This window comes from Lagopus muta, chromosome 25 (genome assembly GCF_023343835.1).
Source record: "Lagopus muta isolate bLagMut1 chromosome 25, bLagMut1 primary, whole genome shotgun sequence".
Lineage (NCBI taxonomy): Eukaryota > Metazoa > Chordata > Aves > Galliformes > Phasianidae > Lagopus > Lagopus muta.
The window spans coordinates 566722-590881 of NC_064457.1; the positions used below are offsets into that span (position 1 = coordinate 566722).

Below are 24160 nucleotides of genomic sequence, written 5' to 3' on the forward strand. Positions count from 1 at the left end.
TTGGTTTTCAGACCCTGGCTGCAGCCCATCCAGCATCACACGCTGGGAGCTTCCTCAAACCTGGGCCCCACACTGAGCCCATCGCCTCGCAGCCCAGGGCAGGTGCTGCCCAGGGTCGGGTTGAGGGGCTCCAGCTGCACTCACCCGGCAGCCATTTTGGGGACGCGGCCGTGCCCTGCTGTGGCATGCCCAGCGCCGGGCGGGGAGCACAGAGGCGGGGGCCCCCCGGCGTGTTCCCATCGCTGTGTCAGCGCCGCCGCCCCGCCGCCAGCCAGGCGTGCCGGGAACCGCCTGCACCTGATTGCAAAACGGCCGGGCGCTGCGCTGGTGCCACGTTCCCAGCAGCTCCTGGGAGAGGCTGGAGGCCAAGGTGGTCCCCCCTTGCACCCTGCAGAGCCCCCGCAGATGTTCTGAATGCCACCTGGGGTCCCCATCACGTCAGAAGAGGTGGGGAGGGATGCGGGCACGGAGCTGTGGTCTGAGTGTGGAGCAGCACCAGGTGTGGGAACCACGTACCGTGCATGGCTGTGGCACGGCCATGGTGCGGGCATGTGTTCTGTGCCATGGCTGCGGGTGCACAGTGCCCAGCTCCTGCCCTGGGCCGCAGCGGGTGGCTCGCTGCCGGGCTGTGCCACATGCTGTGCTGGCCTGGCTCACAGATGAGCCTGGGACTGCTGCTGGGTGCGAGGCCTCACTGCAGCGAAGCTCACATTCCTGCAGCAGCTTTTGGTGTTGCTCAGTGCTGCGGCACATGCTGGTCAGGATGGCAGTCGCATGGTGACCCCAGCACTGTGTCCCCAGCACAGGGTGGGAAGCACGGCGGTGGCTGGAGGTCAGTGGAGCTGTGCAATGAAGCTGAGCCAGGGCTGCCCACGGGTCCCCAGGGTCACAGGGATATGGTGAGCTCAGGGGACAGGAGAGATGCAGAGCCTTCTCTGCTGGCTTAGCACCAGGAGGGCCGGCACATGTCTGGTGGTGCTCAGTGAGTCCTGGCCTGTGTACAGTGGGGGGAATCTCTCCCTCTTCCACCCACAGGCCTGGGCACAGGGCAGCCACTGTGGAGCCAACCCGTGCCAAATAGGGCAAGGGCTGAAGGACCTCCTTGGCTCAACACAGCTGCTTGTGATGCTCCGATCTCCTGGGGACACCAGTGTGAAGCCCCCAGCTCTGTGTCACTGAGACCCACGCGTTGTGAGCCGTGGGTTTGGCTGCTCAGAGCCCAGCTGTGCCGGTGGATGGGCCTGCTTGGTACCACACAGGGACAGGGCAGGCACGAGACCCCCAGAGCTGTGGGACCCCTGGGCAGCAGCACAGGGCTGGTTCTGCTGGTTCTGCCCGCAGTGCAGGTGAGCCCGAACCGGGGCCAATGGGGTCCATCTGCCCACCGAGTTCCCCGGGCACAGCAGTGCGGGTGGAGAGCTGTTTCTCAGGCTCTGGCTGATGGTGAAAGCTGTTTCCCAGGCGTGGGCCGGGAAGAATGCAAACCCTCTGAAGTCCTCTGTAATTACCGCCGGGCGAGTTGCAGCGTGGAGCCGAGCCCCAGCCGCGGGCGTGGGAGCGAGCGGGTGACGCACCGACCCGTCCCCTCCTGCCCCAGGAACGCGGCGCGATGACTCACGGCCGCGGGGCAGGTGGGGACACGCGGCGTGAATGGGAACGGCAGAATGCCGGGGCTGCACCCCGCTGCACTGTGGAGCCCCGTGTCCCACAGCCGCTCACCCCGTGGGGCCGAGTTCCCCGTGCTGCCCGCACCTCGGTGCCGAGCCCGGCTCTGTCCCGCACGGGGATGTCACCAGGCACAGGGAACGCCGCTCCCCGGCTCTGCGGATGGCTCGGGCCGCGCAGGGGCCGCGCTGTGATGTGACTCTCGCATCCCTCCAGCACCCCCAAGCAGCCCTCTCCCAGCCCGCTCTGCAGACACAGCCACGGACGGTGTCACACGGCCGTGTTTCGGACAGTCCTGAGCCAGCAGGTGCCGAAATGCCACTCAGCGCTGCACTGCGGCCGGTGTTCGGCCCACCACGGGGGGCTGCGCGTCCGTACGGCGGTGGGCCGGGTGGCCTCGGGCCTGGCAGGGAGAACAGCGGGGGTCAGCACGGGGGGGGGCATCCCAGAGGGAAGGGCTGGGGCGGGTCGTGGGCTGTGGCAGAGGCGCAGCTACAGAACCGACTCAGAGCTGCCCGCAGACATGCGTGCACATTCTTGCACATACGTGTGCACCGCTCACACGTCCCCTCCCCTCTCCGCCCGAGAAGGGCTCAGCGCAGCCCCCGCTCCGGGACGCTGAGCCCGACCTGGAGCAGCACCGAGCTGCGTGCGGGCCGCAGGCAGGGAACGACTGTCCGCACTGCAGTACCCCCGCACAGCCCTGTCCGCTCCGCAGCCCGGTGAGCTCCAGAGCACTCCGTGTGTCCCAGCGCACGCTGCTGCACCCCCCACCCCCCCGCCGCCGCCCCGCCCCGCCGCACCCCGCCCCGTTCCCGTCCCGCTCCGCCACCAGCGGAGGGCGCCCGTGGGCAGCGTTTGTGCCTCCGGCAGCGCCCGGCGCATCCCCGCGGGGTTCGGGAGCGCTCATCAGCGCGTCCCCGTTGGGCTCAGGGGTCCCTGCGGGTCTGTCGGGTCCCAGCGGGTCCCTGCGGGAAGGCCCGACCCCGTCCCAGCGCGTCCCGGAGCCGCAGCGCATCTCTTCCCGCTCCGTGTGCCCCCCCGGCCCGGGGACACCGCCGCCACCGCCGCCGGGAGCTCTCAGGGCAGCGTCGGACCGGCAGCACGCGGCTGGGGGTGCCGGGCTGAGGGGCTCCCCCGATGGTTCGCTTCCCTGCAGTGGCTGAGCGCAGTTATTTGGATTTTTAAAAAATCAAATAAATGATCATGAAAAAAACAAACAAACAACAACAACAGGGGAAAGAGCTGATGCGAAGAAGAGACTGATAATTACTGTTGCTTATCGGGAGGATCGGCCGCGCTCCAGGCGAGAGGAGCACAGTGCCAAGCGCGGCGCCGGGCCCGGGCAGATCCCAGCCCTGTGCCAGACAGCCGCCCGCGGCCCTGCGCTTTGAACGCCGCACAGAAAACCATTAAGGGCTGCGAGGCGTGCGCTGAGCCGGCGAGCTGGAGGCAACCCAGAGCACGCTGACAGGGGGGACCGTCGGCACCCAGCGGCAGCGGGGCGGGGCTGGCGGCTCGGAGCGCACGGCCTCCAAGGGGCCGGGATCACAGCCAGTGCCCACCCAGGATTGGGGCTCCCCTGGCGAGAGCCCCGGGAACGCAGTGCCCGCAGCTCGGGATTCACAGCCGCCCGAGCGCAGCGCTGTGGGCAAAGAGTGAGAGCGGCCGCGCTCTGCCCGCGGTCAGCATTGGAAAGAATGCGCGCAACTCTGTGCTGCGTGCCGGGGTGAGGGGTGAACAGACGGGGTGTGATCGCGTTTGCACACTGCCAGTACGAGGGTGAGGAAATGCAAGAGCCTCTCGCTACCTGGAAGACAGATGCTGAAAAAATAATGTGGGGAACTGCGAAGGTTGGGGGTTGCTGTGGAGATAGAGCTGAAACACTTTGTGATAGCCTGAGAGTTTGGCTCTTCTCAAACACGAAGAGCATCCTCTTGTCTGGGGTAACACAAGCTCTGTTCTGTCGTCCTGCCTTTCCCTTGCCAAGCCCTGGCCGTGCCCCTGACTGCAGCACGAAGGAATTCCCAGGAGGAGCTCTGGGCTCTGCACCAGGGAATTCCCGGCCTTGGGACGCTCAGCGTGCGGCTGCTGCCCTAAATGTGAGCTGAGTGGGGCTGGGGCGGCACCGCAGCGCCTTCAGGGGCACCAATGGAGCACAGCAGGCTGCCCAGGGCTGCATCCAGCCTGGTGTGAGCACTTCCAGCACAGAACTTCTCTGTGCCTCACCACTCTCGTGCTACAGACTTCCTTCCTTAAAGTCATTCCTGTGAGCTCCCCTCCCATCAGTCCCTCACCCTGCTGGTCCCACTGCTGCCTGTAACTCGCTCCATCCTGCTGTCAGCACGCCGGGAGCAGAGAACAGCTGGGTGGCCTCGAGCATCACTCATTGCCCATCGCCCACCTCCCATCTCTCATTGCCAGCCCCTCTCCCAGCTCCTGCCCTCCGGCTGAACGCCCCAGGTCTGCCCAGCAGGGAGTTTCCACTGCACACACATCATAAAGATTCCTTTCATGGTAACAAACCTAAGAATGCTTTTTTCCAGATAATGTATTGGAGCTGTCAGGACATGTCCTAGCAGACGATAAAGAATCAGCAGCCGAGATAAAAAGAAAGGCAACGCATTTCACTCCACGCCTTGATGTATTTGTTACCCATCCTGGTGCTGTTCAGCCCTACGGAGCGGAGCTGCCAGCAGGGCACAGCCTGTCCCTTCCACGCAGCTCTCCCTGCGCCGCGTCCTTCAGCACTTCCTACAGAGCTGTGAAATGCTGCGAATTGCACTTAGGAGAAGCTGGCCCATAGGGGAAATACAACGATTCCTAATTAGCTCTCATTCATTACATTAAAAGCTCAATTAAGTGCTATTGTCTGAGGCAAGCGCAGCACGCTGACCCCAGCCTTTCACCGCAGCCCTCAGCACCCGGCTGCAGCTCAGCCCCATCCCACGCCGCACACCTGCGCACCGATAGCATCTGCGGCGCGCCTCTGGCTGGAACGGGCGCCGACGGCGTCTCCCGAATGTTGCGATGTATTTTTATCTCAGGGGAATTTACCGTGGGTGTCTCAGGAGAGCCTGGGAGGCAGAATTCTTCCACCGCGAGCTGGGGAGGGCAGCGCTGCGGGCTGCGGCTGCGAGGGGATTCCGGGAGGGTCAGCCGGGGCTGCAGCGGGGTTTACTGTGGGCTGAACTTCTGTATTCCAAAGGTATCGAACGAAGGCCCTCAATTCGGGTCTTTCTGCCCATGGGGCTGTGGCAGAGTTTTGTCTCTTTGTGGCGGTTGTCACCTTCGGGTTTGGGATGCTCTGGGGGATGAGTGTGCAGGCAGAGCTGAGCACAGGGCAGACCCCACGCCGGGGCTCGGAGCTGAATCGCTCACGGCACGAAGTGTTCACTGGGAGCTGCAGTGTGAGCAAAGCCAGCACAGCTGCACAGCTCAGCGCAGGGGTGGCCGAGGAGCGCGGCTCCACACGGCGCTGTGCCACCGGCACTGCTGGGAAACGCCGACCCCCCTGTGTGCCAGAGGGCAGCGTGCCAGCAGCAGGTCAGAGCCACGCATCTGCCTGGGCTGCGGTGCGCTCCTCTGCGCTCTGCTGCTGCCAGGCCCCGTCCCCGGCTCTGAGAGGGACGTGGCACCGCCATCCCAATTTGCAGAGTGTGCAGTGTGGGGAATCAAAACACAGATCCGGAGCAAATGAACTCCAAGGCTGTTCTGCAGAGCGGAGCCTTCAGCTGGGGGTCCTGCACCGACCCCGGCCAGGCTGCTCCGTCTCACCGCCCTCTGCTGCTGCGGGACTGTGCAACTCCCTGCGAAGGCCTTGAGGTGCACCACGGATGCAGCTAGGTGTTGTTGCTGTTGTGATCTTCAGGGAATAGATGAAAGGAAGGAGGCACCCCGAATTACTGAGGGCGAGGCTCTGGGAACATTTTAGCAGCTCCAAAATCAGTTAAGTTCTTTAGAATGTGAAAACAGCCAGAGGGGCCCCGGGAAGGAAGGAGATCACCGCGGGAGAGAAGTACAAAAGCTGCCTAATCCCCATAACTCCACCGCTGCCTCACAGGAACCTCTACTAAAAGCAAGAATCACTTCTCTTATCCGCAGATGACATCTCTGGAGCCAGCCAGGCCAGCAGCTTGGGTGTGCGATTTTCCACTGCATACTGCAACACCTGGCGCCGCATCACTGAAGGGATTGTTTTTTTCCAAGCAAAGAATACAACAGCGCAGTGTCTCCCTTCCCTCTTCTCTGCCGCCTTTCAGGCTAAGACCCGTCCAGCCACATTGCTACAACCACGGCACCCAGTCCCTCCGTGTTGCTGCAGGTGTGGCCCCGTCCTGCAGCTCCGGGCGGTGCTGATCAGCCCCCATTCCTGGTGCTGCAGGGCTCTGTGCTGCTCCTGTGTGCCCCCACATGCTGCCCCAATGAGTTCAGCAGTGCTGCCCCAATGAGTTCAGCAGTGCTGCCCCAATGAGTTCAGCAGTGCTGCCTCGCAGCAAAACACTGAGCCGTATGAGGCACAAGCACAGCTAAGGGCCGATCGCATTCTTTGTATTGGTAACCATGCCTGATGTGTCCTGGCAGTGGTGTCTAATGCAGTTCCAGTTTATCTGACCTCATCTGCCTGAGCATCGCACCTTGCCACAGCAGTGAGACACAGGGAATGGAACACAGGCATTCCTGATTCTACAAACGTTGCGGAAGCCACAGCTGCTGCTGAAAGGCGCTGCAGGAAAGCAGTCAGGTCTGAAGCCGTGACCCAGGTGCCACCGGGAAGCAGTGAGCGTCTGCACCGTAAGTGACCGAAACCCATTGCTGTGGGGACTTTCCGACCTCTTCAGAGATTCGCCCTACACCGCTGTGTCAGCAGAAACCACTGCAGTTTCTTCTCTTTTGAATTACAGGGTTCTGCCAAATGCAGTATCAGTACAAAGTACCGCCAGGTCTGTGCTTGTCCTGGATAGAGGTCCTGGCTGGAAGGTTTCCATCTGGCTTTGGCTCAGCCCTACGTACAGATAATGGATGCTCAGAGCTCCTAAGTCAGCAGCTTATGTTGGCTTCGGGCACTTTAAAAAAGCAAATAGAGAAATGTGTAGATTTCAAGGATATCGGGTGCTTGTGGACAGTGTCACAGGGGATTCACTTGTTGCTTCATGAAGCAGCGCAGGGTGGAGTTGGAGCGAGCACCTCCACGTCTCAGGTGCAATACTGAAATGCTAAAACGTAGCCCTGAGCGAGGAGCCTCCGTCCTGAATCACAGCTGTGCTGGGAACGAAAGCGGAAAGAGCAGATCCTGGTGTGCTGCAGCGATGCTGGTGGGAAGTGACAAAAGATGTGAAACAGGGGCGAGAAAAGTGATGATTCTGGAATTTGGCTGCGAGTGTCAGGGGTGACGAAAAGCAGCGGCAACGCCTCCCGCGTGGGCTATAAAGGGCTGCGGGCAGGGGAAGCGCGCACTGCTGCCTGCGCTGCCAGCCCGCCGTGCCCGGCCTCTGCCCCACCATGAGCACCACTGTCCGGCAGTTCTCCTCCTCCACCTCCCTCAAGAGCCTGGGGGGCGGCTCCAGCAGGCTGTCCTGCGGCCGGGCGGCGGGCTACCGGGCCCCCAGCGTCCACGGCGGCTCCAGCAGCTACTCCATCTCCTCCCGCATCGTCTCGGGGCTCGGCGCCGGCTATGGGGGCGGCTACTGCGGCAGCGTCGGAGGGGGCCTCGGCGGGGGCTTCGGGGCCAGCTATGGGGCTGGCTTCGGGAGCGGCTTCGGGGCCGGCTTCGGAGGCGGCTTCGGGGGCGGCGATGGCATCCTCCCGGCCGGCGAGAAGGAGACGATGCAGAACCTCAACGACCGCCTGGCCATCTACCTGGACAAGGTGCGCGCCCTGGAGGAGGCCAACACCGACCTGGAGGTGAAGATCAGGGAGTGGTACAAGAAGCAGGGGCCCGGCCCCGAGCGCGACTACAGCCCCTACTACCGGACCATCGAGGAGCTGCGCAGCAAGGTGGGTGCGGTGGTCACACGGTGGGACACCCAGTCAGCTGTTAAGCAGACTGCTGCCTCTCATTAGTGAGCACCAATGGTGAGAGCATCTCAGATAACCTGTGTGGTGTCAGGATGGAAATTCAAAGATTTCTCAGTACGGTTCTGATTGCATTCTTCTGGATGCAAATACAGATAATTTTCACTGGAAGAAACCGATGTAAAAGGAGATAATGCAAAAATGAAGAATTAAGGACAGGTCTGCTTTGATCATGTGCCTTTTTTTTTTGATACTTTCAAACCAGTACTTGGGAAAGTTGTAGGTGTCTGCAAACTGTGAAGCACTGCGATGACATTTGTAAACAGTGATGTGAGATTTGTAAACATGAAGGCGGTATTTGTAAGCACTCGGTCAGACTTTGCAGACTGATGTCCCCTGTTCCTGGGAAGGCTGCGTGCAGCAGAGATGCAGGGATGCTGGCATGGGATGCAGGGAAACCCCTTCCTCACTGTCTCCTTTGCACCAGAGCTAATGTCCTCCCAAACTCTGCTTCCAGTCTTCTCCCAGCATGCATTCTTTGCTCCTATATTTGTAATACAAACATCAGAGGCTCTAGGCACCTGTCCTCTGCAGTCTCCTCCATTTCTGCAGTCAGAAGGTCAAATCCATCCCGGGACCAAAGGGCACCAAGTTTGCCATGCAGGAGCTTCCTGCTGACCTGTCGGCCTATCAGCAGAGCTGCTGTGTGCTGGGGTGGGAGCGGTGATTCCTGCTTGACCCTTGCATAACCACCCTGTGCCCTGAGGCATGGGAACCAGTGCTGTTATCTCACATCTGACAAGACTCCTGTGCTGCCTTTTGAAATACTTAGTGATAGAATGTTGGAAACTGAGGTCAGAGAGGTTTTGGAAAGCCTCAGGCTGCCCCAGAACTGTCCCTGTCCCCACAGCCTCAGTGTGCATTGCTCCCTTGGGTTCTGATGCTCATCCAGTGCTATCTTTTCATCCTCCCTCCTCCAGGTCCTGGGGGCCACCGTTGACAATGCCAACATCCTGCTGCAGATCGACAATGCCAGGCTGACAGCCGATGACTTCAGGACCAAGTAAGTCACATCTCCTGGAAAAAGGGAACAAGGTCTGCAGAGGTGTTTGATGAAAAGTGGGAAAAAATTCCCATCCCAGACCCAGAAAGGCAGCTTGGAAACAAAGCCTTCAAAATGAAGATGTGATTTCCAAAGCAGCCAGTTACCTAAATCCTGTAGGCACTCCATACCTTCACTATTGCTTGTGTGAGACTGGGCTTCTGCTGTGCCATCACCTTCCATGCATGCAGCTCAGCAAAGCCCAGAGCAGCACTAAGGCCCAGTAATGACAAGGCAAGGCTGTGTTGAGGGCTCAAGTGACACTGCTTTGCCAGCCGTGACACTGTGCACAAGGCACGATGTGAGCAGCAGCCAAGGGGTTCTGTCCCGACCAGATGCGATCTCAGCATCCTTTGTCTCTGCTGTTGTGTGCCAGGTTTGAGACGGAGCAGGCCCTGCGCATGAGCGTGGAGTCCGACATCAACGGGCTGCGCAGGGTGCTGGATGAGCTGACCCTGTCCAGGGCCGACCTGGAGATGCAGATCGAGAACCTGAAGGAGGAGCTGGCCTACCTGAAGAAGAACCACGAGGAGGTGAGCGCAGCACCGGCACCCAGTGGGGCTGTAAGGTGCAGCCGGGCAGAGGGGGTCAGGCACGGGGCGCGGGGCCATCCGCAAGCAGGGCTGTCACTGCTGTGTGTGTCACGCCTTTCCTTTTGCCCAGGAAATGAACGCGCTGCGCGGACAGGTGGGAGGAGAGATCAGCGTGGAGATGGACGCGGCTCCCGGCATCGACCTCACCAAGATCCTGGCCGAGATGCGGGAGCAGTACGAGAGCCTGGCAGAGAAGAACCGCAGGGACGCCGAGCAGTGGTTCTTCAGCAAGGTGAGCTCGACGCCCGCGGCTGCACGGCCACGGCTGCGCCCACGCCGGGCTGTGACGTGCGGCTCGGCTTCTTGCAGACGGAGGAGCTGAACCGCGAGGTGGCCATCAACACGGAGCAGCTGCAGAGCGGCAAGACGGAGATCACGGAGCTGCGCCGCACCATCCAGAGCCTGGAGATCGACCTGCAGTCCCAGCTCAGCACGGTATGCGGGGCCGCTGCCTGCCGGCGTGGGGATGGGGCCCTTCCCCGCCACCCCCTGAGCCCGTCCTCTCCTCCGCACGCAGAAAGCGGCACTGGAGGGCACCCTGGCCGACACCGAGGCGCGCTACGGCACCCAGCTGGCCCAGCTGCAGGCGATGATCACCAGCGTGGAGGAGCAGCTGGCCGAGCTGCGCTGCGACATGGAGCGCCAGAACCACGAGTACCGGGTGCTGCTGGACGTCAAGAGCCGCCTGGAGCAGGAGATCGCCACGTACCGCCGGCTGCTGGAGGGCGAGGATGCCCAGTGCGTGGGGTTTCGGCAGCACAGTGGGAGGCGATGGGATGTGTGAAGGGGCAGTGAAGCTCTGTGCTCCCTGTGCCCATGCCATGATGCTGAGCATGCACCGGGGGTCCCTTTTTGCTGCTGCTACTGCACAGTTGGGGTCCTGCAGTGCTGTGCGCCTCAAAACAGGCAGCAGACATTGCTGGGAATGGACTGCCATCTTGCCCCAGTCCCCGGCACACACCACCCCAACACTGTCTTCTCTGAACATAACATAGTTCCTGAATATATAACGTTTCCTGAAGGCCTAATAAGCATATTCTGGTACAAAAAGAGAAGGCAGGGCTTTAAATAATGGTTTTGTCTCAGTGTCTGCTCTCTTTTTTCCATTTTTGACCTTATTTCATTTCCCCCTGCAGCATGACCTCCCACTACGCCTCGCAGCCCGTGAAAGAAGGTGAGGACCCCTCAGGTCTGAAGCACAGAATGCACCCATAGCACCTTCCTGCCACAGTCCCATGCTCTCTAACTTAATGCAATTAGTATTTCATGACATTTTCAAAGTGTGAATTGGCAGGAATTGTTCTCCTAATATACCAAAAACACGTTCTAGACGGTTATCAGTGTAGAGCAACTGTAATAACAGTTGTTAAGGTGTGGGTAAGAGCAAACCCGTGGCACAGCACTGCCATACAGAACAGTTCCTTCTCCCCTTGCAGGGCCCGTGACCACACGCCAGATCCGCACCATCTTTGAGGAGGTGCAGGACGGGAAGGTGATCTCCTCCCGTGAGCAGGTGACACAGGCTGCGCTCTGAGCGCTGCACAGCTTCGCTTCGTGCTGCACTGCTGCAGCCCATTCCCTTTCTCTAAGCATTGTGCTGAGTGTGGGCGTCAAATAAAGCTTTTGGCATTTGTGCACACCTGTGTCTCGTCTCACTGCTTGGCCAGGCCTCTCATTTATTCACCTGCTGGACACGGGGCTCTGGTGAGCACCCTGTGCAGTGCAGCCCGGGCAGTGGGGGGCTGTCAGGGGAGGGGTTGGGCAGCAGGGGGTGATGCTCCTCTGGAAATATGGAGTCCCAAGGGGCACAGCCCCTGCAGGCGGGTGAGGGCCCTCCTGCGAGGAACTGCCCGCAGCCCTGTCTGTTCCTGGAAAGCAGCTCAGACACATTCTTGGCTGCATTCTGCCACATGACCTCATAATTCACAGAATCACAGAGATGACTCAGGAATGTGCTATTCAGTGTATGTAAGAACAGAGCCGGCTGCACAGTTTTAAGACCCCTTTCAACAAGCATCTATGGGGAGATGAGACAGCTCTGATTTACCAAAGCACTGAGGGATGCCGCTGTGCAGCCTGCGGGGCTGCCCTGCACTGGCTGGGTTCGGTGCGGCTGCAGCAGGGGGTGGCACAGACACAGCCCCACTCACAGCCCCACAAGGATCCCAACTGCCCCCTGGCAGAGCACTGCCGGAGGAGCTGCACGTCGATCCATCCCTGCGCTCCACTTTTCTCCCAGAAAAGCGAGGCACGTCCCTGCAGCTACAGGAACAGCAAACAATGGCTTGCTAACAAAATCCCATTTTAATTACACCCGTGACTGCAAATTGTGAGGTAGGTGTGGAAAGCAGATGTCGGCTGTCCCACCTCAAGCAGCAATAAGCAGCGCTGACCCCGCAGAGCTGTGCAGCAGGAGGCAGCTCCAGGCACGCCTGGCTGTGCGCTTGGGCTCCAAAAGGCGCTCTGATTTCTCCAGCACTGAATTCCTCTGATACAAAAGACCACTTAGGAAACAGAAATGAAGGTGTAGCTTTGCAACCTTTTATGGAAGCTCTGTAGAGTAATTTGATCTCTTGTGAGCCCACTGAAGTCGTGCGGTTCCAGGACAGATGAGGGAGATGCGCTCTGGTCCTGCAGTTCTGGCTCCCAGGTCTGCTGTAGTTGGAGCTGCTTCTTTCACCTCTGCTTTCCTCCTGCAGTTGGACAGAAGTGCACACCTGAACAGGAGTGTGCTGCAGTGAAACTGCTGTGATACCACAAAATGGGCATTTTGGGGTCAGAAATATGTAAGAAATGGGCTACAGTGTGCATGGGAATCTGACTTGTTAATAGTTGGCCTTTCCTTCAAAGGAGAGTGCGATGAAAACAGCACACAGTCACTGCGGCTGTGTGTGATGGAGATCATGTTAAAAATGTTTTAGAATTGTTAATTTGTTGTCTTACATCTTAATTAGCAGCTCATCATTTTAATTGCTGCCGTGTGGCAGTATCAAAGCATCACAGATATTTGAGCTGTGTGTGCTCTGATGGCACTCGCAGCGGTTAAACGAGAGATGAAAGAAAGGCAATTCCATGCAAAGAAAGCTGTGCTGGGACAGGCACACAGCGGGCACGGCGGAGCTGCTCTCCTGGAGGGCTCTGCTGGTCAACACGAGGCTCTGCAGGAACTTCTGCTGGTGTCACTGAGTACTGATGGCAATGGGGAGGGATGTGCTCCTTGGGGCCACGTCGCTGCCCCTCACTGCCCCCATACTGTGTCCAGTCCCAAGGAATGGGAGTCCAAGGGAACACCTCACCCCCCCCCCCCCCCCCATGCTGCTTTCCTCACACAGGAGAAGGAATTGCATCACCCAGAGCCACTCAGCAATGTACCTTTGCTGCTTATTTCCAAACTCTCCCCCCATCATTGGCAGATGATCTAAGGAACACTTGGCTGTTGGAAGGGGCTGTCGGGGCCTGTCGGGGAGCAGTCAGACAGCTCACCATGCACACACATGAGAAATTCCTGCTCCTCCACACCCTGCACCACCGCCAGTGCCGCTCCGCTCTGTGACGCACGCGGCAGCAGCGCAGCTGGGCAGCAGCGCCCTGAGCCCCCCGCCCTGGGGCAGCACACTGCGTGCCCACCGAGCCCTGCTGGCACTGGGCTGCCAGCTGCAGTCCCACACGGCTCCGTCCTCCCTGGTCACAGCAGCTCAGAGCATTCACACAAAGAGCAGCTTCACCACAAGCCGCTGCCAGCTGTGAGCTCCTTACAGCGCAGGGACCTGTAGCTCTCCTCCCTATGACCTTCCACTGCTGGATGCTGTTCTGCAGTTTCTCCTGGAGAATCTCATGTTTTTTAAGTTACTCCATCTCACAGCCATCCCCTGCCCTTCTGGAGCACTTGCTAGGCTCCTGCTTAGAGCACTTGCGAGGTTCCTCCTCAATACCTTTCCATATTCCGTCCCTCCTGGGTGGTCTCTGAAGTGAAGAATTAAACAAGCCCCGAAGGATGAACTCCTTTTAATGCCAGAGAAAAGCCCACCCGCAGATAAGAGAGGAGAGCTGCACCTCTGCTGGCTGCCCAGCTCTCCAGCCCCAGACACAGCACTGCACTGTGCGCCTGCATGGCTGCTGCCCCATGGCACCGCTGTGTGCTTGGACAGAGGGGCTGAGCTGCTGGGGCAGATGCAGCAGAAGAGCTGCTGAATTCCTCCACTTAAACACCGCCTGAATAGATCCATTTCACAGGTAGCGCTACAAAGGAATATTAAAATGTAGCCCTGAGCAAGGAGCCTCCTCCTTTGAATCACACCTGACTATTTACTTGGAAACGGAAGAAGCATAAAAACGCCCTTCGTGAGATAAGAGCTTTCGAGTGAAATATGACAAAAAGTGTGAACAGAACAAAGGAAAAATGACGAATCTGGAAGTTGGCTCAGATTTTGGGAGTGATGAAAATCTTCGGGAATGCATCAGAAAAAAAAAAGAAGCAGCGGCAACGCCTCCCGCGTGGGCTATAAAGGGCTGCGGGCAGGGGAAGCGCGCACTGCTGCCTGCGCTGCCAGCCCGCCGTGCCCGGCCTCTGCCCCACCATGAGCACCACTGTCCGGCAGTTCTCCTCCTCCACCTCCCTCAAGAGCCTGGGGGGCGGCTCCAGCAGGCTGTCCTGCGGCCGGGCGGCGGGCTACCGGGCCCCCAGCGTCCACGGCGGCTCCAGCAGCTACTCCATCTCCTCCCGCATCGTCTCGGGGCTCGGCGCCGGCTATGGGGGCGGCTACTGCGGCAGCGTCGGAGGGGGCCTCGGCGGGGGCTTCGGGGCCGGCTATGGGGCCGGCTTCGGGAGCGGCTTCGGGGCCGGCTTTGGAGGCGGCTTCGGGGGCGGCGATGGCATCCTCCCGGCCGGCGAGAAGGAGACGATGCAGAACCTCAACGACCGCCTGGCCGTCTACCTGGACAAGGTGCGCGCCCTGGAGGAGGCCAACACCGACCTGGAGGTGAAGATCAGGGAGTGGTACAAGAAGCAGGGGCCCGGCCCCGAGCGCGACTACAGCCCCTACTACCGGACCATCGAGGAGCTGCGCAGCAAGGTGGGTGCGGTGAAAATCAAAGTCCTCATTAACGTCACTTTTTAATAGATTAAATGGCAAGTTATTGGTCTGAAATGGGAAAACAGAGTGCCATGCCTGGAAATAAGTGCTGAGCGCTCTGCAGTCGGGGGCACACGGTGGCCTTGGCACTGCTTGCTGCTGAAGATGACACGCAGTGATGTTAAAGCCAGATCCTGCAGTTTCTAGCTTGGTGCAAGGCTGCGGATAGAAGTTAACAAAGAAAGGAGTGGCTGATGGGATGCTTGTTCTTCGGGAGGTGCAAACACGAGAGCAAGGAAAAACCATGGGGAACCCAGCCATGGGGAGTCGGTGGTTCAGAGGTTCTTTGGGCAGATCCTTCCTTCCCCGCTGCAGCTGGGAAGCAAAGACATCCAGATTTGCACCTGGATTCCTTCTGGATATCCCCTGGAGCATCACAACTCACTGCGAGCATTTTATTAGCTTGTGGCTACAGAAATTACTGCTCATTAAATGGCCAATCCTTCTCAAAATCCCAGAACAAATATTTGGGTGTAATTATGACAGCCATTTGGGCGCCGTTGCTCCTCCTCAGCTCCTTTTCCTCCCAGTTGGGCTCTTTGCAGTGCCTGCGGTGCCATGGGCACGCTGCAACCTGCATGGGCAAGCGCTACCAGGCAGCGGTGCAGCTCAGCATCACACTCTCTGCAGAGTCCTTGTGCAAGGCCAAGCCGGGGGGCAGGAGTTGGGTGCTGCTCTGGTCCTCTCGCACAAGATCTCCACCAGCAGCATGCAACATTTTGTGTAATGACTTTTTCACTCCCTTTTCTGCTTTTTTTTGGCCTAGATTCTTGCTGCAACTGTTGAGAATGCCAACATTGTCCTGCAGATTGACAATGCCAGGCTGGCAGCCGATGACTTCAGGACAAAGTAAGTGCAAAGCTCTCAGGGAAAGGAAGGGGCAGGGCAGCATGCTCCACGCTGTGCTGTATGCACCTGGAGCTGCCCCACAGCTCCTGCTGCCTGCTGGTGGCCACAGGGTCCGGACAGTCCTGCACTGCAGAGTGCTGTGCATGCATCCCTGATGTGAGGTGCGGGCAGACATACACAAACAGGGACAGGGAAGAGAAAAAGACTGCTATCAGCTGGACCCAAACTGAGACTGTGTGCATGTCGCCAGGTTTGAGACGGAGCAGGCCCTGCGCATGAGCGTGGAGGCCGACATCAACGGGCTGCGCAGGGTGCTGGACGAGCTGACCCTGTCCAGGGCCGACCTGGAGATGCAGATCGAGAGCCTGAAGGAGGAGCTGGCCTACCTGAAGAAGAACCACGAGGAGGTGAGCGCAGCGCCGGCACCCAGTGGGGCTGTAAGGTGCAGCCGGGCAGAGGGGGTCAGGCACGGGGCGCGGGGCCGTCCACAAGCAGGGCTGTCACTGCTGTGTGTGTCACGCCTTTCCTTTTGCCCAGGAAATGAACGCGCTGCGCGGACAGGTGGGAGGAGAGATCAGCGTGGAGATGGACGCGGCTCCCGGCATCGACCTCACCAAGATCCTGGCCGAGATGCGGGAGCAGTACGAGAGCCTGGCAGAGAAGAACCGCAGGGACGCCGAGCAGTGGTTCTTCAGCAAGGTGAGCTCGACGCCCGCGGCTGCACGGCCACGGCTGCGCCCACGCCGGGCTGTGACATGCGGCTCGGCTTCTTGCAGACGGAGGAGCTGAACCGCGAGGTGGCCATCAACACGGAGCAGCTGCAGAGCGGCAAGACGGAGATCACGGAGCTGCGCCGCACCATCCAGAGCCTGGAGATCGACCTGCAGTCCCAGCTCAGCACGGTATGCAGGGCCGCTGCCTGCCGGCGTGGGGATGGGTCCCTTCCCCACCGCCCCCCTGAGCCTGTCCTCTCCTCCGCACGCAGAAAGCGGCACTGGAGGGCACCCTGGCCGACACCGAGGCGCGCTACGGCACCCAGCTGGCCCAGCTGCAGGCGATGATCACCAGCGTGGAGGAGCAGCTGGCTGAGCTGCGCTGCGACATGGAGCGCCAGAACCACGAGTACCGGGTGCTGCTGGACGTCAAGAGCCGCCTGGAGCAGGAGATTGCCACGTACCGCCGGCTGCTGGAGGGCGAGGACGCCCAGTGCGTGGGGTTTGCATGGGCGGTGCGGTGGGAAGGGCTGGTGGGAGTCCCTAACGTGCTGCTTGGGGAGTCATCCTGATTGCAGCCTTCAGGCCTCCTGATTCTTTGCATTCCAACCACAGTTACCCAAAGGTTCCTTCCCCAATTGCTGCCTGTGGAAGCATGCTCTGTTGCATGTCAGCACTCCCTGCTGCAAGGAGCGGTGGTCCCTCAGCCTGCAGGGGCACCCAGTGCAACAGATGTTATCATAGTTCCTACGACTTTTCTGCTTTCCTCTCTTGTCTGCATACAGTGCTGATGAAACAACAAGAGTTTCTCCCTAACTTCCCTTTTGTTTTCTCCTCTTCTTGCAGCATCTCTTCCCAGTACTCCTCTGCAATGTCCTCACACTCTGGCAGAGACGGTAAGAATGCATCTTGTTCCACATGCCCACGGCACACAGCTTTGAGACTCCTCTCAGAGCAGCTGCCAAAGTGATGCAGGGAAGGGCAGCCCCCAGGGTGTTGCTGATTGAGGCAGTGGCAGAGGCAGGATAGCATGGGAGCACCCCATAAAAAGCAACCACAAGGAGAAGCTATAAGAGTGGGAGATGCCCCGCATTCCTTTATCCTAGGGGTGCTTCACAGCAGACAAACCCTGTAGCTGAGCAGCCAATGTCCCCACACGGCACAGAGACAAAGAACTGAACCACCCTGAAATCGTGGAGTGGCCCCTTTGTGTTCCTGAGCCTTCCCATCAGCCGGGCGCTTCCCTCTTCCCAGCCAGTGCAGGGCTGTCCCAGGCTGTGTGCTCTGATACCCCACAGACTTTCCCATGTCTTTCTCCAGCCCATGTGGCACCAGACAGTCTTAAGGAATTTCTTTCCCTCCCCATCCCTCTCTGCCTCTCCCTGCAGCCATTACATCCTCGCGCCAGGTGCGCACCATCGTGGAGGAGGTGCAGGACGGGAAGGTGGTCTCATCCCGTGAGCAGGTGGCACTCACCACACGCTAATGGGACCCACAGCAGCCCCAGGCTCTGCCGATTGAGCTGTGAGGCACACAGCTGGCTTCGCCCCTCTGCTTCTCCCCCGATGTCCCCTAACCACGTGCAGCTGCCATCGTGCACTCTGTACACGTTTAATAAAGCTTTGTTTTCCATTCACGCAACTGCAGACTTGTCTGTCACTGGCACAGGAGCTCTCAAAGCTGAGGGGCTGGGCACTCATGGCAGGGAAGTTCCAGAAATCCACAGCTGGGAGCATGGGAGGAGATGTGCGTGCCTGGAGCAGCAGGAGCCCGGGCAGCTTGTTTGTGGAACTCAGTGCTGATGGGTGCAGGAACTGAGATGTGACCTGGTCATGTTGATGTGAGAAAAAGGCAATGATGTTTTCAGACAGAGTGCCAAATGAGAGCGGACTGAAGCCAGCAAACACAAACCTGTGCTCTCTGACGCTCAGTATCAGGAGGAGCTGCTCCCTCCTGCAGGCGGAACCCAGAGAGCTCAGCAGGACCGTGGCTGCCACGTGCACTGCACACAGACACGAGCACAGCATCAGCTGGCAAACCTCATCCAAATGTTCCTCCCGCCTCATTTGACTGCCTTAAAATCACACTGTTAGGCACATTGCACCAAGACTTTACACAGGTATATTAATGTTGCTGATGGCTGCATTTAATACCTCTACAATAACCACTGCTTAATCTGCAGGGGATGAGCAGCCGTAACTCGGTGTCACTCTGACACCCAGCAGATCCCTGCTAAATCCTTCCTGCAGCATCCCAGCACTGGGGCCCTGATGCAGGGTGGGAGGGCTCCTGTCTGCAAGTACTGGAGCTGCCGGGTCGGGCACACCGTGATGGGCACAGGATGGAGGGGGCTGCAGGGCCTGCTGCCATCACTGAATGCGATCGCTCAGCAATTACAGAAGATAGGAAGTGAAACACCAACCAGAGGGCAGAGTTCACTGTGCCGCGCTCTGCCAGAACTGCAGGCCTTGCAGCAGTAGGGAACCATCCGGCCCCGTGAGCTACGCCTGCCTCAAAATAAAATACAGATCAAAGGAAAACAAACTTCAGCGTCAGGTTGTCTTCATAGCAACGGACAAGGGCGCAGAGTGAAATCCGGAGTTATCTGAAAATGTGCTATTTTTTGCCATTGGAAGACGGTGATTTTATCTCAGGTGTGCCTGCTGGCAGCTACTGAACTCTTGAGCTCCCTGCAGAACGCCCCACGTGTGCCAAAGACAGAAAGGAGTTCTGCAAAAAATACAGCCACTGCAGATTGAATGTAAGTGGAAGGCTACAGGAGCGGCCAGCCAGGAGCAGCCCTGCTGCCCACCCTGGCAGCCCATCTGTGCCACTGACCCCCAGCGCCAGAGCCTCCCATCCACAGCAGGGCCCAGCCTGAGCACCTGGAGTTGCTGGGGGCTGCTGGGAGCCCAGGTCTGTAGAAAATCCATTTGGTTTCCTTGGGAGGACTGCACCAGGCACGGTTCTATTTATCCATGCATATATGCTTTAGTAAAAAGGCTTAAATTCAGCATAGGGCTCTGCAAACCCTGTGATCACAAAGATGAAAGCCTGTGCTCAGCACACATAACTGCTGTGCTATATTACAGCCATCTCACAGAAGGAAAATACCACCTACAGTTCACATCTGCGAAATGCGCACGGATTGCCACATCCACGAGACAGACACGCTGCTCAGGAGTGTTCCACATTTCCTGCAGGATGCCAGAGCAGGAAAAGCAGCGACTGAATTCAGCGAGGAATTCAGATGTAAGTCCTCAGCAAGCAATGGCAAAACTTGGATGGACAACGAAACAAAAAATGGAAACAGGAATTGAAAGATATTCCATGAGGAGAGATGCTGAGAGACAGGAAGGACGTGCCGGCGTCAGACTGAGGGCAAACGACAGAAGCTCACACAGCGACTGGCCTCTGCAGCAGCACTGTGCCCCAGCACGCAGGCTCTGTGTTTGCAGTGCATGTTTCACCCTTGGGAAGGAGAGCTGCTATTGCAATAACTGCCATTGCTGTTCCATCCCATGGAGCATCGAACTGAAACCCAGAGAACTGCAGGAGTGCCCGCAGTGACTCACAGTGCTGTGCTCAGAGCACTGCAGCCCTGATGTCCCTGCGAGCTGCAGGGCTCGGGCAGCAGCTCCTCCTGGGCAGCTTCACAGACAGCTGAGTCAACATTTAGATAAGAGAGCACCTGTAAGCAGCAGCACAAGGATTCTGCATGGGTGAAACTGTCTTGAAGCACTCCGAGATCACAGAGGGCTCCTCCCAGGGGAGATCCAGTCCTGCCTTCTCATTTTCCTCACTCATTTGAGCCTGGTTGTTCCTTGGGGCAAAACAGCCCTTGGGAGTGAAGGCGGGTGCCTGCCCCCTTTGGAACGTGGGGCACTGGGGCGCCACGGGAAGCCAAAGCACAATTCCTTTCTTTCTAATTTTTTAACAAAATTAAGTGGGAGCAGTGCCCTTACCCAAGGGAGGCCTTTCCATCCTCATTTCTTCTTGAAGCAGTAATGTTTCCTCATCAGTCCTGCACGGCGGGCTGCAGAGTGCCAGTGGAGGTGCACGCACACACGTATACACACACACTCACACACACACACTCACACCCTGTGCTGGGCACACTCATACACACGCACACACTCACACACACACACACTCACACGCTGCTGCCCAGGGACGGCGAGGTTCCCACTGCAGATCACTGCATCCAGCTGGGGAGCTCTTCCAGCAGTGCTGCCATTACACACATGGAGAGCATCGTTATCAGACTGCTTCATCAAAAATGAAAATCTCTTTTAGTAAAATAAAGATGGCAGCTGCTGGCATGCCTTGAGGTGTGGCCTGGTGTAGATGCACGTCAAAGCTTCCCATTATGGAAAGGAAAAACACCGCTGTGAAGAACACACAAATTGCACTGACATCCCCTGCAATCACGAGTGAAATACCTCTCCACAGCAGCTGTAGTATTCATCATTGGCTACAGAGACCTACAGCTACGTCTGAAGTTCAAAATGGACGCACACAACCCACACCACATGTAAGGTTTTCTGGATTTGCAGTGCCAGGACAAAGCCAAGGCTAATGAACCCAGCTGAATGGCATGGCAATGCCCCAAAGCAGGCGGGCGCGTCCTTCGTGTGACAGGTCTGGGTGAGCTGGACTCCAGAGACGATGCTGAAGAGCAGCTATGTGACAGGCACCACTTGGCTGCACTAATATTATTAACAAAATGAGAAATCCGGATGACAAAGCATTGTAATTATCTCTCCTGTCCCTCAATTCAGCATCCCTAGACTGAAAATATGTTGAATATCCTTTTTCTTTTGTAGTCTCTTTGACACGCTTCCCCCAGACTGTGCTTGGAGGAGCTCCGTGGTGCTGCCAGGATTGGCGTCAGACTGCTCCCAAAATTCTCCACGCTTCTATTTTAGAAATGCAGTGCACCATCTCCTGTGGCTGTCCTCTCCTGGCAGCGAATAGCCATAGCTAAGGAAGAAAAGGAAATATCCTTATCTCTTTTACTTTGGGAAAATATTTGCATGTTTTGTCTGCCTTCTAAAGCAGCAGAACACATACCCTGTGTCCCTCCTCTGGAAGGGGATGTCATGGTGCATGCTGGAGGAAGGGAAACAGCAAGCCATCACCTCTCAAGCTCCATATGTTCTGTGCACTCCATTTCCACGGTGAAATGCCAGGGGCCCTGGCGGGACCTCACTCCACTGCTGCCGCCCAGGGGGTCCCCCCCCATCCTCTGGGGCAGCTGCACCCCGAGGGGATCGAGCAGGCTCTGCCGGGTGGTGGCACCAGGCCACAGCAATCCCCTCCAGTAGGACTCGCCCCCCATGGGTAATTGCTGTTTTGCTCCCCAGGCACTCTCAGTTATCGTCGCTGTTTGTGTCACTGTTGTTTGGTTGTCATCACAAGTCAGACCTGATGATTCAGGAAGTCACATTTTTGATGTAGTTTTTAAACACGCTTCTATTAACCAAAGCATCTTTCTGTTGTGGGATCGCCGGAGACAAACGCCCATAGGGAAATATTCCAGGCACAGAACTACCAGGTCGGGAGGAGGAAGAACAAACAGCGCTTCTCCAGCGGCAACATCCACGGGGCGGTATAAATAGGGAGCAGTGGGGCCAGAGGCCGGCAGCAGCTCCTGCACCGCCCGCGCAGCTCGCGCGGCTGCACCATGAGCTGCGCCCGGCAGTGCGGCACCTGGGGCAGCGCGGGCAGCCGGGCGGGCACCATGCAGGGCTCCTCTGCCTCCCCAGGACGGCACGCAGCCTTCGAGCTCGCGGCAGCAGCCGGGGGTTTCTCTGGTGGCAGTTTGGGCGAGGGACTGCTCGGGCAGCAGCTGGGTGTCGGCAGCATGAGCGGGGGCAGCTTCGGAGCCACCCAGCGGGCCTGTTCCACCCTCGGGTTCAGCACGGGGGGCATGTGTGCGCGCGGCGTCGGAGGTTTCGGCAGGGCCGGTGAGGGGATCCTGTTTGCCAACAATGAGAAGGCGACGATGCAGAACCTCAATGACCGCCTGGCCTCCTACCTGGACAAAGTGCGACTGCTGGAGAGCGAGAATGCCGAGCTGGAGTGCCGCATCCGGGAGTGGTACGCCAAGGTGGGCCCCAGCTGTGAGCCGCGGGACTACAGCTGCTTCCACAAGGAGATTGAAGACCTTCAGAACCAGGTAAAGCATCTCGAGAAATGTCTCACACTTCTTTGGGCCTTGCTTTCACACGTGGACAGATTGATGCCTGGCGGCAGCCTGGAACACCAGGAGGTAGCAGCTGACATTCAGCGATCAGAATGCAGCAGCTGCGCTCACAGACAGCTGATGCTCCTGCAGCCCGCCATGCAGGCTCCCTGCTGTAGTGCATTTAACTGACTAATAACCCCCAAACATGAAACCATTAGAAAATAACCATATTGCAGTGCTCCGGGTTGACAATTCCTGCAGGCCTCCTGCAGCCAGCAGAACCTGTCAGCCCAAATCTCTCCCTGTGCTTTCTTTCCAGATCCTGTGTGCAGCCATGGAGACCAACAAAATCCTTCTGAACATTGACAACAGTCGGATGACGGCTGATGATTTCCGAGCCAAGTGAGCCCTGTGCTGGGTTGGGGATAGGGGAAGGAAGGGGTGGGCACTGAGGTGCTGTGGGGCTGAAACCTGCCAGCCCTGCTGCTGTATTAAAGCACAGATCTCTGTGCAAGGCAATGCCCGCAGCATCACGTGCCTGAAACAAGAGAATTTGGTCCTAATTTCGTCCCTCACACTCAGTTCAAGCACTTGCAGTGCTTTGCTGGCATGTTGAGTTCCTGTTCCTGTGCCTAAGGTATGAGACTGAGTGCAGCCTCCGGCAGAATGTGGACGCGGACATCTGCAATCTGCGCCCTGTGCTGGACCAGCTGGCCAGCTGCAAGGCTGACCTGCAGCTGCAGTGCGAGGCCGTGACCGAGGAGATGTGCTGCCTCAGGGCGAACCACGAGGAGGTCAGACACCCCTCACCCTAAAGAAATCTGCGGGAAGAAGGGAACTTCCCCCAGGTGGGAACATGACCATCCCGGTGTGTGCTGTCTGCAGGAAATGAGCTGCCTGAGGAAGCAAGCGACCGGAGATGTGAGCGTGGAAGTCAATGCCTGTCCCGGCCCAGACCTGAGGAAGATCCTGGAGGAGCTGCGCTGTCAGTATGAGACGCTGATGGAGCGCAACCGCAAGGAGACAGAGCAGTGGTTTGCCTGCAAGGTACGGTGCGGTGTGCGGCTCTGCCCTCTGCCTGCTGAGGGAGAAGTGAGAGATCAGTGCTTCTCCACTTCCTGGCAGTGTCTGGAAAACAGCAGTTCCAGCTAGGAGAAACTCAGTCTGGTTCCACAGCCCCATTGCAGCGCTCTTCTGCTGGTGGCTGAGGAGCTGCAGTGCTGTGGGGTCATGGGGCATGTGGGGCCTGGGCTGGGAACACGTGGGGGCTGCAGCACAAGCAGACGTCTGGGGCTGTGGGGTGGGGTGGGCAGGGGACACAGCGCTCCTTCTGACCTCAGGTGGAAGAGGTGAACCTGGAGGTCATCACCAGCAGCCAGGAGATAGAGTCGAGCAACAAACAGGTCACGGAGCTGAGACGCCAGCTGCAGGGCCTGGAGATCAACGTGCAAGCCCAACTGACCATGGTGAGTGACGCACAGTTCTGTCTCGGCCACCAGCTCCCTGCAGAGAGCTGCAGGAGCAGAACCGTGTGGATGGCTACACTGGGACAGCTCTGCAGTGGGATCCCTTGATAAGAAGTCCAGGCTGCCTGTGACAGCTGTGTAATCCATCCTCCTTTTTGTTGCTTCCACACTCAGAAAGAAAACCTGGAGTCCTCTCTGGCTGAGACAGAATGCCGCTACAACAAATACCTCACTGAGCTGCAGAGCCAGATCTCCTGCGTGGAGCAGCGGCTGGCAGAGATCCGGGCGGAGATGGAGTGCCAGAACCAGGAGTACAAGAGCCTGCTGGACGTCAAGTGCCGCCTGGAGCAGGAGATCCACACCTACCGCTGCCTGCTGGAGGGCGGGCAGCAGGACATCATGTATGCAGGCTGCAGGCAGAGCCGGGCACAGTGA

At 58.4% G+C, this 24160-nt stretch overlaps 2 protein-coding genes across 5 annotated transcripts; both read left to right on the forward strand.

The window, feature by feature from the left end:
• The first annotated feature begins 6947 nt into the window (after positions 1-6947).
• LOC125684747 (keratin, type I cytoskeletal 14) lies at positions 6948-17691 on the forward strand. 4 transcript variants are annotated; one of them, XM_048927185.1, is made up of 8 exons: positions 6948-7662; positions 8661-8743; positions 9159-9315; positions 9446-9607; positions 9685-9810; positions 9893-10113; positions 16916-16965; positions 17458-17691. In XM_048927185.1, the coding sequence occupies exons 1-8, from the start codon at positions 7168-7170 to the stop codon at positions 17553-17555; spliced, it is 1392 nt and encodes a 463-aa protein (XP_048783142.1). In that variant the 5' UTR covers positions 6948-7167; the 3' UTR covers positions 17556-17691. The 4 variants fall into 4 exon arrangements, with proteins under 4 accessions (XP_048783142.1, XP_048783145.1, XP_048783144.1 ...); XM_048927188.1 differs by lacking the exons at positions 16916-16965; positions 17458-17691 and adding exons at positions 10512-10549; positions 10812-10978; XM_048927187.1 differs by lacking the exons at positions 8661-8743; positions 9159-9315; positions 9446-9607; positions 9685-9810; positions 9893-10113 and adding exons at positions 15274-15356; positions 15607-15763; positions 15894-16055; positions 16133-16258; positions 16342-16562 and having other exon boundaries at positions 6951-7662.
• Positions 17692-21755: 4064 nt separating this feature from the next.
• On the forward strand, positions 21756-24160 carry LOC125684751 (keratin, type I cytoskeletal 19-like). The gene is made up of 6 exons (XM_048927193.1): positions 21756-22250; positions 22579-22661; positions 22897-23053; positions 23145-23306; positions 23600-23725; positions 23900-24160. The coding sequence occupies exons 1-6, from the start codon at positions 21756-21758 to the stop codon at positions 24158-24160; spliced, it is 1284 nt and encodes a 427-aa protein (XP_048783150.1).

Coding starts and splice junctions, on each gene's coding strand:
- LOC125684747 (XM_048927185.1), top strand. CDS start 7,168: ATGAGCACCACTGTCCGGCAGTTCTCCTCCTCCACCTCCCTCAAGAGC. Junction 9,811..9,892: donor TGCAGTCCCAGCTCAGCACG/GTATGCGGGGCC, acceptor CTCCGCACGCAG/AAAGCGGCACTGGAGGGCAC. Junction 10,114..16,915: donor CTGGAGGGCGAGGATGCCCA/GTGCGTGGGGTT, acceptor CTCTTCTTGCAG/CATCTCTTCCCAGTACTCCT.
- LOC125684751 (XM_048927193.1), top strand. CDS start 21,756: ATGAGCTGCGCCCGGCAGTGCGGCACCTGGGGCAGCGCGGGCAGCCGG. Junction 22,662..22,896: donor GCTGATGATTTCCGAGCCAA/GTGAGCCCTGTG, acceptor CCTGTGCCTAAG/GTATGAGACTGAGTGCAGCC. Junction 23,307..23,599: donor AGCAGTGGTTTGCCTGCAAG/GTACGGTGCGGT, acceptor TTCTGACCTCAG/GTGGAAGAGGTGAACCTGGA.